Raw genomic sequence first — 12,483 nt, 5'->3', positions numbered from 1 at the left:
GGGGCTGGAGCAGTCCCCGCTACCCGCAGCCAAGACCAGAACAGCCCCTCTTCCTTGCCACAGAAGAGCCAAGGCCAGAGCACATGGCAGGGCTGGGACACCTTCCACCACCCCCAGCTGAGATGGGGCTGGGGCCGGAGCAACTCCTCGCTGCCTGTGGCATGGGGCTAGAGTAGCTCCACTTTGCTGCAGCAGGCCCAGAGCTGGAGCAGCCCCCGTCACCCACAGCCAGGGTGGGAGCAGCCTCCCCCCCCAACCCACAACCATGGCAGGGCTGAGGCTGGAGCAGCCCCCCAACCTGGCCACAGAACTTCGTGCTGCGGGTGAGGCGGTTGCTCCCGGGTTAACCGTTTAAATGTTAATTAATATCCTACAATACACCTACTTCACTGTCCATGCAACAGTTCTCACTAACAATGACAGCTTCATACACAGTACGCTAGCATCTTTATGGCTGACTTAGAAAAAGGTTTCCTCGGATCCCGTTCCCTTTTATCCCTTCTCTACTTACGCTACATCAATGACATCTTTATGATCTGGACCCATGGCCAAGAAACACTGGATGCATTCAACAGAGTCTAACAACCTATACCCCACCATCAGTCTCAGCCTGGACCATTCTACATGAGAGATTCGTTTCCTGGACACCACAGTACAAATCACCAATGGTAAATTAGACCTCTCTACAGAAAACCCACTGACTCCTATAGTTACCTACATGCCTCCAGTTCCCATCCAGGACACAACATATGATCCATCGTCTATAGCCAAGCCCTTAGATACAATCGTATCTGCTCTAATCCCACTGACAGAGACCAGAAACTTCAGGATCTCTACCAAGCATTTATAAACCTCAATTATCCACCCGGAGAAATAAATAAAAAAACTGAAAGAGCCAGATGAATACCCAGAAACCATCTACTTCAAGGCAGACCCAAGAAAACCAACAATAGAACACCACTTGTCATCACCTATAGCCCCCAACTGAAACCCGTCCAACGCATTATCAATAAACTACAAGCTATACTAGAACAGGATACTACCCTCCGAGAGGCTCTGGGAGACAGACCCATAGTCTCCTATAGACAATCACTTAGCCTCAGGATGATTCTTACCAACAACCACAAGACATACCACACTAATATCAACACTGGAACTTTCCCTTGCAACAAACCCCGGTGCCAGCTTTGTCCACATATTTACTCTGCTGACACCATTATTGGACCTAACCATGCCAGTTACAAGATCAAGAACACATATTCCTGTTCGTCCAGAAATATAATTTTTGCCATCATGTGCCTAAGTGTCCGTCTGCTATGGATATTGGACAAACTTCTCAGACTCTTTTCCAAAGAATCAGTGCACATAAAACAGATATCAGGCTCTCTCAAAGAGAGAGAATGGTTTCTTGCCATTTTAACCAGAATGACCATTCTCTCAATGACCTTAAAATATGCATATTGCTTCAACGAGATTTTAACTCCAAACTTCAAAGAGAAGCCTCAGATAGCTTTCCCAATTATCACCCCAATGTCATTACATCACAGACACTAACCTTCCCCCCTCACCCCTCCTCTGTTCTTAAATCTGATTTGTCAATTTTACGTGTGTTCCCTTTTTTTTTTGATTGTATCACTTTGGTATATATGGTCGTGCCAATTTTCTTCCACATATTGATCTGAGGAAGTGGGTCTGGCCCACGAAAGCTCATCACCTAATAAACCATCTTGTTAGTCTTTAAAGTGCTGCATAGTCCTGTCTTTTGTTTCAGCTTCATACGTTTCTCACGTATTAAAACAGCACTTAATGAACACACTCGGGCTTCCAGAATATAACAGAAAAAGGTGTCCTGAAAAGGCATGCCACGGAATCTAACACAAGATATGTCTTGCCTTCAGCTGGCATGTATCCCAGCATCTTCAATTTTTTCCTGATGCCCATTTTACTTCTCTAACCCTGCCAAATTCAGTTTATGGGTGCACTTCTTATACCATATTTAGTGCCACTAAGTGTTGCATTTAACGAGGTCCTCTGCTGTGGTATTCTCCAAAGATTCAGCTATTGATCAATATTCTGTCTCCCTTCTGACGCCTACAAATCATCAAGATCAAAGTAAAAACAAGAATCTTGTAATAAGTTATTTATGGATTGTAAGTAGTTATGTTATGTAATTATGTGCGTAACATTTGCAGAAGGATTTCAGAAATTCCTGGCAGAATGCTGGCATCTTAACCAATGCCTCATTATCTCTCTTTTGGCATAATGAACAAAGCTGATAATCAATACCAGTGGAACCACTTTTTTTGCCTTGGATGACAATCCAATTTGAAGAACTCCTTACATTTATATTAAATCTGTTACATTAAAAAAATTAATCAGGTATCATGTTTCGAGCATTAACTCATGATAAACATTGTATTGTCAGTTGAGCACTACTATTTAAATCTGTGATAACTGCATGTTTGATAACATGCCTGTCTTAGGTTTAACACTAAAAAGTTGATTTTTAAATATTTTCTCAAAAGGAGTGTTCTAGGTTTGTCATGACAGGTTCTGTTTGTAGGAGAAAGGCTTTTGAAGGATATCCAACTCACCTCACTTCCAACAAAACTGTTATCCACAATTCCACCAATGAAAGTACCTGGAACTTGGAGGGAGGGAAGTAGTGGAGATGATGGAGAAGCAGCAAGTGCATCCGGCCATGTCACAGAGGGTAACACTGAAATTATGATATTATATTTTTTACCAAAATGATATCTACCTTGCCTTTCTATCACTCACTCACATGAGGGGAGCATGTGTAATTCCATGGGTAAGGAGTTACTACCACTCCTCCATACTCAGCATCAGAGAAACAGCCATAAGATGCCAGTCAGAAAATAATTTTGTTCTTAAGATCAAAATATTTTTATCAAATAAGTGTATAACCACTTCTGCAGCCCCTGAAGTTTCTCGCTTGTTTGACAAAAAAATTTATCTTAAATTTATTTTCTGATCGGCATTTTGTGGCTGTTTCTCTGGTGCTGAATATGGAGGAGTGGCAGTAAATTCCTTAGTTAGGGAGTCATGATGGTAGAGGAAGAGTCAGAATCACAGAGAACTGGCTTTTCTGGAAAATCCTTAGTACTCTCACCTAAAACAAGGACTGTCTAAGAGAGTCAAGTCCAGGAGGTAGAGGAAGGAAAAATCTAACACAACATGAGCAGTTTTCCCACCCAGTGGAAGTAAATGGGTCTCCCAGTGCCAAATGGCAAACAGCCTGACATATCAGCCCATGCTATTGGAGAACTAGAGAACCTGCATCTCTCAGAAAACATGCAAGACAGAGGAACGCGTCTGAAAACTGTATGACCCCACTCTACTGGTGCCAGCAAGCCTTGGTATATTCATAGTTGGCAAACAATTTTGTTCTTAATGCCAGACTATATAGGGACACAAATGTCAGTTGCCTGCAAAAAGCTTGATGAAACCAGCAACCATGTTTGTTATTCAGAAGCAGGGAATATACCATTTGAAACGATTAGCCACTATGAAGATTTAGTATCAGAACCTGCAGAGACCATCAGTAAATAAAATAAAAAAGATTAAACATAACCATCATTATGCTAATAAAAACTTCATTAAGAGATTTTTGTTATTATAATTATGACTGAACTTCTATGGAACACAAGTCTAGATGTAGCAAGAGTGGCATCAAGCCCCATTAACTGTCATTACAATGAACAGGATTTTATCAATCATGCTTCCCATGAAGACCATTTTATATGATGTGAATTGTCACACTTAACATTTCAGTAGCAGAAAGAGACATTTACCGACCCAGAGCAGACTTTAAATTACACTATACATGTTTTTCTTACTAGAAAAGGCTGATAGATAATATATTTCTCTTGCCTTCCCATGCCAGGAACTCAAGGAACTAAGCTTGATAATATTAAAAAGTGCTGTGACTAGACTAGCTGCATAAGATATGCCATAGCAAGCATCCTTGCACTATTACCTACAATGCCTCCTCTTTAGCAGCTTATGTCTGGATTAGCTGAACTCTCCGGGAAATTGCCACTCACCACTTTCACAGCCAACATTCCTATACTATTGGATTGAACAAGCTGCAAGAATTCTCATCTTAAGAATTTCCACCCCGGATGAGTAAATGAATAAAAATCTTATGGCCTTTGTTATACATGAGGTCAGAATACATCTACCTCAAACCCAAATACTTTTGTCCCAACTCCTTCTCCGAAGCCTCACCTTACTCACTCCATCTCCCTCCTGCCTCCATCCTCACTCATTCTTCATCATGCTGAGGCAGGGAGGGTCATGATCTTGGTAAGAGGGGTACAGAATGTGGGAGGGGCTCCAGAATGAGCCTGGGGCAGGGGCTTGGGATGCAGGAGAGGGTGGGATTCTGTGCTGGGAGAGGGATTCAGGATGCAGGCTCCGGCCAGTCACTGCTTACCTCAGGTGGCTCCTGGTGCAGTGGGGCCAACGCAGGCTCACTTCTGCCCTGGCCCTGTGCCACTCCCAAAAGCAGCTGGGCATGTCCAGCAGCAGCCCGTGTGGGGAGGGGATGGGTAGGGCAGGTGACACCACATGCTGCCCCTCTGCCAGCAGACACCACCCCCATAGCTTCCATTGGCCACGGTTCCCCCTTTCTGGATTAATGGGAGCTGTGGGTTGGTGCCTACAAGCGGAGGGGCAGTGTGTGGTGTCACTCGCCCTACCCATCCTCTCCCCACATGGGTTGCTAATGGACATCAACTCACTAATCCAATTAATCACATTTAATGCTAAAAAAGAAATAATTATGAAATGCACAGATCAGTCAAAAAACTAAAACAACACACTTTGAAAGAAGTGAAAGTAGTAACACCTGCACAAGTATGCATGGGGTCAGGAGGTGAGTGCGAAAGAGTGCATTTGTGGTAGTGACAGAGATACACACAGTGTATGAGAATGACAGATTCGCATTGCCCCGTTAAGTATGCTAAGCATGTTTAGTCATAGGAGCAGCTGCCAACAAGCTCCCTCCATCCTTGTCTTGCCTTCCCTCTTTGTGGAGATAGGGTACAAAGGTGGGGGAAGGTGGCACCACTCTCTTCTGCCTCGCCATGCACAGAAAACAGGAGGCTTCAGGGGAAAGTTCCAAGATGAAGGGCAGGAGCAGCACAGAAGTGGGTAGAGGGGCAGCTGAAGTGTTGGCAACTTGATCGCTTCCTGGCCAAAGAATCACCTGTTAGAGGCCCCTGGATCTACCAATACATCCCAGTCTACTGGTTGGTAATGACTGGACTAGATCTAATGGTTCCTTCTGGTCTTAATCTCTACTAATACTTTCCAAACAGCAATACTCCACTTCCAAATGGAAATATCATCCTTCCCTTTCCATATGTGTAACATGAAATGCAAGCCATTCATTGTGGGAAAAGGGCCTTTCCTAATCTAGTTATTTCACCTATACAGACACCTGAGGACCTAAAATATCAAAAGCTCTAGAAATACAAAAACATAACATAACTCAATTTTTTAAATTAACATCAATTATTCCAATCCTGAATCCACACACACACACACACACACACACACACACCACAAAAAACACAACACACAGGAGTGAAGGAGAAGAATGAAAATGGTTTCTACATTCTACCAAGTATTTCCCAATTGTCCTGTACCCATGGTAATCCTACCATAGCAACCAGCAGTTCATATTTACTAGGAGTGCAAGTAGGTTTTTACGTAGTCTCAAATGGGATGTGCAAACCCTACATGCTGCAACACAAGTGTCTAATGTGCTTCAAGCTGCCAAAGTTTATTCCATGATACTATCTGAGGGAAGGATGCAAACTAAGTGGGCTCAACCAATATAAGATATTTCCAGTTTCCAAAGGGAAAATTAAAACAAGTGCCATTTCTCATTTTCACACACGAAACTTTTATAATGCCCCTGGATTGGGATATAGCTGAGTAAATAAGGCAGGAGAAGACAAGAGCCGTGTGTGTGTGTGCGCACACACACACGTACGTACTAAGGATGTTAAGGACTAGTCTGATAAGCATTTGCTTGTTGGATAGTCTTTTGACTAGTCAATTCCCCACCCCCTTGCTGCCTCTATAATATAGAGGCAGCAAAGTGAGGGGAAAAGGGTACTTCAAAGGGACAGCACCACACAGCTGAGCCAGGGAGCCCCCAGCTGACCTCAGGCTCAGCTGAAATGTTATGGGGAGCCCAGGATCAGCTGCGGAGTCTCCAGCTGACCCCGGTTCCATGGGGCATTTTAAAGAGGAAGTGCCGCACAGCTGAGCCACGGATCAGCTGTGCGGCAGCTGCCCCTTTGAAACGCTGCCTTAGGGTTTCAAAGCAGCAACACCGCACAGCTGATCCCCAGCTCAGCTGTGTGGCATTGCTGCTTTGAAGAGGCAGCGGGGAAAGGGGGGGATAATCAATGAGTTGACTAGTCAAACTATCCAGCAAGCAAATGCTTATCAGATAGTCGACTAGTCCTTAACACCCTTAGTGTACACACACACACACACACACACACACACACACACACACACACACACACACACACACACACAAAATGGCTGTCTTCTCTTGCCTTATTTACTCAGCAATATCCCAATCCATGTGACATCACACATTACCGAATTAGTGAAGGGTGATATCCCAAACACTAGACATCACAAAAGGAGTCAACAAGACAGATTAGAACTGAACAAACAGTCTATGTATACTACCTTGGTATAATCAGCAAGTCTGAGAAAAATACTAAAAACCTAACATCACAGAACAGCAAAATGCTGCAATATATATTCTTGCATAGTTTTAGAGACCATGATTTAGTTTTAGAGAGCTCTTTGAACACTTGTCCCTTTTCAGTGTTGAAAAAATAGTTTCTAAGGAAAGTTTACAGAAATGATGCCATGCACCTGAAATCTGTTATTTCATTCTCTATAGAGATTCTTTTTGACTGCCTAAAAGACAAATTTTAATTAAAATTAAACCACACACATCAAATTGATAAAATAGGAAAGCAACATGCAAAAATAAAATAGAAAAGCAACATTGTTCCTATCAAGAAAAAATACTGATTAACTTCTCAAATAAAATGTGTTAGGCAGTTTTTTCCCCTCTACTAAATTCTCCTAAATGAAATCAAGTGTTGTGCCTTATTCTGCCTTTTAATAACTTTTGATGGTTTCTTCAGTGCTGTGTCGGGTTTGTCATTCCCAAATTCCTAGGGGTGTCAGATTCATTTCTATTTTCTCATTTTCTTTACCAGTCCTATTTACTATACTGAATTGCTGAAAACTGAGAAGAGCTAAAAATCAGCATAGCTCTCCTTTCTAAATAAAGGCCATAGGTCATGAAAATACATAAATCTTTGAAATAGCTAAAGTGCATTTCATAGAAAGGTGAGAGAATTTCCACAGATTGAACCTAGCAATTGGTTTAACATGAACAATGAAACCAGCAGACAGCATATTCCCTATGGTCCAGACTCAGGTGCACCATGTAACTTTTAAGATGGCTTGGTTCAGTTTCCAAGGTACCAACGTTTTATTTTGTAAATTTATGAGACACAAGCAATTCAGCTCAATGGAATACTTGAAAATTGAATGAAAAAGCTCCCTTAGAGAAAAACTGTTTTCCAACTGTATTTCCAAATACAAGAGTGAGAGAGTTTGCAGCTCTGGGAATCCACCCAGATCAATTCTGACTAGGGATATGAATGGATTACTGGTAAGCATCACCCACTAGTTACGGTTAACCAGCAAGGGCTGCAGCGGCTGTGGGATGTTCCAGCGCACTACAGGCAGCGCTGCTCCAGTCTGACCAGAGCAGCTTGTGTTGCGGTGGAGGGCCACTCCATCCTACTCAATCCCATTTAACCAATTAACTGATTAAACAGAAGTTTACATCCCTAATTGATCCCTGTGAGCCAGGTAGCCAATATGTAACCTTAATTTGCATCATCATGTACAAGCAGTTAATGGGCACATAACTCACATTAAAATCTTAGTTATTTATAATCCTTCATAAACATTTTAAAACTCTAGAGCGACATAGTTAACAGGCGGACTGCGGGCCAAATCCAGACCACAATTTGCTTTTGAATAGATCCTGAAATCTTTTTATTTCATCATCATAGTTACTTTTTCTCTGGAGCCTGAACCTTCATGATAACTTGGCCAAATTTCCAGAGAAAAACAGAATCAACTACTGGTACCCCTGTTCTAGAACCAATTAAGACAAACCTACTTATAAATTAAACACACAACTGCATCCTTCAAGGAAGAAAAAAGTGTAAAACGTTTGCTGACTGTAACACAGCCATATGGTCTGACAGATGTTTCCAGATGGAATAAAACCATGGAAGATGATCCCCAAGACCAATGCACAGCATAATCACAGCTCTCAAAGAACTCTATTAGGAGACTAGTGGCTAAAACCACTGAGACACAGCACTTGTACTTTGGCCAATGACTCAATTAAAGTCCATTATTATACTACTCTTTAAAACATTCATGCCAATACAATTTGCCAGTTACTTGGTGCCCATCCATCAGCAGCGGGAAACAACAAGGGAGTGCTATAATTGTGCCTCAATAAGTCTCACATTTCAAAACACTGGAGTCAAGTTTCAAAATAGTCCATTCATTCCAAATGAGAAGGGCTGAACATAAGGCTCATTACTATCAGAGGATAGGCTTCTTTTACCTCTGAACATTGAGTGCAGCTGTTTCTTTAAACTGGGATGCAACCACTGAGAATATGGAATAGGTACAGAGTCACAAATACTAGAAAATCTAATGTAATTACACACATAATACAAGGTCCTAGATAGACTACCTAACAGATCTCACATCTCTTATTGGAGTCCTCCCAAACTCTTGTAGCTAGGAAAAGCAAGTGGGCCTTGCAGCATGCTCTGAAGGTCAATAAACTAGGACTATTTTGGACCAAGCCAGAGTGAGCTCCAAAGTTGAAAAGACCACTGCAACTGACCCTTCTACAGGCAGTCCCCGGGTTACATGGATCCGACTTACATCGGATCCCTACTTACAAACGGGGTGAGGCAACCCCGCACTAGCTGCTTCCCCCCCAGCAGACCAGAGAGACGCGAAGCTAGCGCCCGCCCCCAGCAGACCAGGGAGACGCGGAGCAGCTTTTCTCAGCAGACACCTCAGCTTGAGAATAAAGGACTGAGGGAAGTGAGGTGTGGGAGAATAAAACTGAGCTCCAGAGAAATGTTTGGCTAGAGTTTCCCCTACAATATGTACCAGTTCCGACTTACATACAAATTCAACTTAAGAACAAACCTACAGTCCCTATCTTGTACGTAACCCGGGGGCTGCCTGTATATTATATGAGTGTGGCCCCATCTTTGCACCACTGGTGATCTCAGCTGCGGGATGCAGCAGAGAAAGATCTTGCAGCCAAGCAGCCCCAGGAAGTTAGCAATGATTAGCTCCTTCCGATTATATTTGTCAAGTAGAATTCTGTGTGAGGCTCCACAGTTGTCATACAGATAGAAACACAATTTAAATAAACATTAAGTCTCTAGTCAGCTGGAAACAGAATAAAGAGGTGACCCTCCCATTCCCTTCCAACCCTACTCTGTGTCAATAAATCATAACCTAGCTGTTTGAGCAGTGTTTAATCATAAATGGATTTGATCAAGCTCAGGAATATAAACAGTGGTGGATATCAATCAGTGCAAGTGGGAGAGGCACTGTACACTGGAACACGTATGTCTACATAGAAATAAGAGAGGTCAGCTAATTTGGGCTCATGGGGGCTCTGAAGCTAACAATGGCTGAGAGATATGCAGGCTCAGGATCCTCCCCCATCTCAGGGCCTCAAGCCTAAACATCTACACCACAATTTTATAGTCCTACAAGCTTGAATCAGTTGACCCAGGCCAGTCTTGGGTGTTAGATTACTCTGTAGATGTACCCAAATAGTCTGATACTGAGAGGCGCACTCAGTATTGAGTGCTACAATCAAACTGCTACAGAATTGGGTCTTAAGCAATGAACAGAGTAAAGAAAGGGAAACCCATTAGGGATAGTGTGAGCGCCTGATGTGCATTTTTAAAAAAAGACATAACACCGATTAAAAGAGATTATAATTACAATCAGAAATATGTAGTGGTCCCAGGATATTAAAGGACAAGGTGGGAGAGATAAAGCCTTTTATTTCTGGGGTTTGCAAATGCTGGGTCACGGCTTGTAAGGGCAAGTTGCTAGTTGGCCGTGAGATGCTGGGTGCAGGCAACACAGGTGCAGGTAACTACAGCTCCCATTGGCTGTGGATCACTGTTCCCAGCCAATGGGAGCTGCGGGAAGCAGCGTCCTGGTCTGCACAGCTTCCCACAGCTCCCCTTGGCTGGGAACAGCAATGCACTGCCATCAGGAGCTGTGATTGCCTGCACCTGCAGACGTGCAGCTAAACAAAGCATCTCACAGCCCGCTAGCGACTTGCCCTTACAAGCCATGACCCAGAGTTTGAAAACCCTTGTTTTACTGGACCAACTTCTACTTGAAAACCGTTCTCTCACCTGATCATTGTAAGCTTGAAAGTTTGTCTCTCTCTCACCAACAGAGACACAGCACTCAGGGGCTAGAAACAAAACAACTATGTAAGCCAGTGACAGACTAGGAGACTCCCCAGGATCAACCATTCGATCACAATTAGCAAACTCCCTACCTGTTCCCAGAAGTGGCCTGTGTGTTTGGAAGGGAGGGGGAGGGAAGATGTCCTGACACTGCTCCTGCCTGCAGGCACTGCCCACTGCAGCTCCCATTGGCTAGGAATGGGGAACTGTGGTCAGTGGGAACAGAGGGGGTGATACTAGCAGAGAGGGACAGCATGTGGAACTATGTGACCCCCTCCACCGCCAGAGTTACAGGGGCATTGGCCCTTTCTGGGAGCAGCATGATGTTGGATCAGGCAGGGAGGCTGCTTTAGCCTTGCTGTTGGCGGTACAGCACTCCAACACTCAGCCCCCTCCCACAGCCAGTACCGCATACCTCATCCTGCACTCCCAGCACTTACCCCAGTGCTGATCCCCCTCTCAGAGCCAGCACCCCAACACTGTGCCCTATACAAGAGCCTCCTCCTGCACCCAAACTCCTTATAGAGCTTGCATCCATCATCACCTCTGACACCAAGCCCCCTGCCCCAGGCTCAGCCAACAGCTCCCTCCCAAACTGCAAACGCTGTGGCCCCAACTGAGAGCCTATTTCCCATCCTGAGCTCCAAACTACACCGTGAGTGAAGGAAGAGAAGTAGTAGGAATGGACAGAGGGGATGGAGTGAGTGGGGCACTTTTATGTTGACCTTAAATTCATGAAGTGATCTTGGGCATAAAAAAGCGTGGAGATCACTGGTGTTACCTATTTAACACTCATTTTTAAAAAGAATTCCAACTTATTTAGAAGATCCATTGAGATGTATAGAAATAAACTCAATGATTTGGTCCCACTGCCATTGGAGACACTGTTTATCCCGTCCTCTGTGGCTAATCAAGCTACAATTAACCTATCATTTTTGCTTACTTTCTGCATTATACTCAATGGAGCAAGTACAGAAAAAGAATGGTTGTCAAGTTACCCATTATAAGTGGAGCTCACCTTGCGTGCACGGTGTGAATGCATATTTGGATGACATTTTGCAAGAATGTAAATATGTAAAATTGTGAGCTGGACTGGATACCTGTTTGGACTCAGCAATAGTAGAAGGACCCTCTAAGATGCACAGTGACATACAGTTCAGGTTAATTTTGATTGAAATAGGTTCAGTGATTATAGCTATTTAGTGTTTTATGTGGAATTAGGGGGTTACATCCCCTACTTGCTACACTTGCCAACCCCACCCCCCGGGGGGTAGGTGTCTGGCCATGGGGGAGGGTGCAGGAGCAGGAGCAGACTGGAGATAGGTGCCTGGTCAGGAGAGAGGGGGGCAAAAACGGGCTGGGTGTGCAGGGTCTCAGCAGCAGCGGTGAGGGGGTGGGGAAGCGGGCTCCAATTGCAGAGGGTACGAGGCGCAGCCCGGGGGAGAAGTGGAGGGTCAGACTTGGATAGCAGAGGGGACCCAGCCCCAGAAGCTCCTCCCTGGCAGTGTCGGCCCCTGGGGAGCAAAGCTGGAGCAGCCCATGACTGGAGGGGACAGCGCAAAGGCTGGCACAGCTGAAGGTGGAGGCGGCAACATGTGGACACTGATGACATCATTCTGTCGCCCCGTAGGAACAATTTTTTCAATATATTCATATATAAAGAGGTAAGTTGGTGGACTTAAAGGAAACACCCATGAATTGGCACTCTTGCTGGAGGTGAGTGTAGCAGCACAGACTTTATAGTAGGAGTAGGCAATAACTTTTGCAGGGGGGTCCACTTCATTAATTTTGGCAGTGGTTGTGGGACATCTTCCAAAGGGGTGGGGCCCTGAGTGGAAGGGGTGGGGGGCTCAGGCAG

The 12,483-nt window shown here is 44.2% G+C and overlaps 1 protein-coding gene across 3 annotated transcripts in view; it reads right to left on the bottom strand.

The window, feature by feature from the left end:
- Window positions 1-12,483, bottom strand: part of FOXK1 (forkhead box K1) — an 80,216-nt gene that overhangs the window by 48,151 nt on the left and 19,582 nt on the right. Inside the window, exon 1 of one of the 3 annotated variants that reach the window (XM_075899644.2) lies at window positions 2,595-2,915. The exons of the other annotated variants lie outside the window; for them this stretch is intronic. Within the exon in view, the coding sequence (XP_075755759.2) occupies window positions 2,595-2,695 (101 nt within the window). The 5' untranslated portion in view covers window positions 2,696-2,915. Of the gene's footprint in view, window positions 1-2,594; window positions 2,916-12,483 lie in introns of those variants that run through there. 3 annotated transcript variants of the gene reach the window in all.

Source organism: Pelodiscus sinensis, chromosome 15 (genome assembly GCF_052426305.1).
Source record: "Pelodiscus sinensis isolate ZL-2025 chromosome 15, ASM5242630v1, whole genome shotgun sequence".
In the NCBI taxonomy this organism is placed as follows: domain Eukaryota; kingdom Metazoa; phylum Chordata; order Testudines; family Trionychidae; genus Pelodiscus; species Pelodiscus sinensis.
The sequence above is the reverse complement of the archived record's forward strand: the minus strand, read 5'-3'. Positions and strand labels throughout refer to the sequence as shown.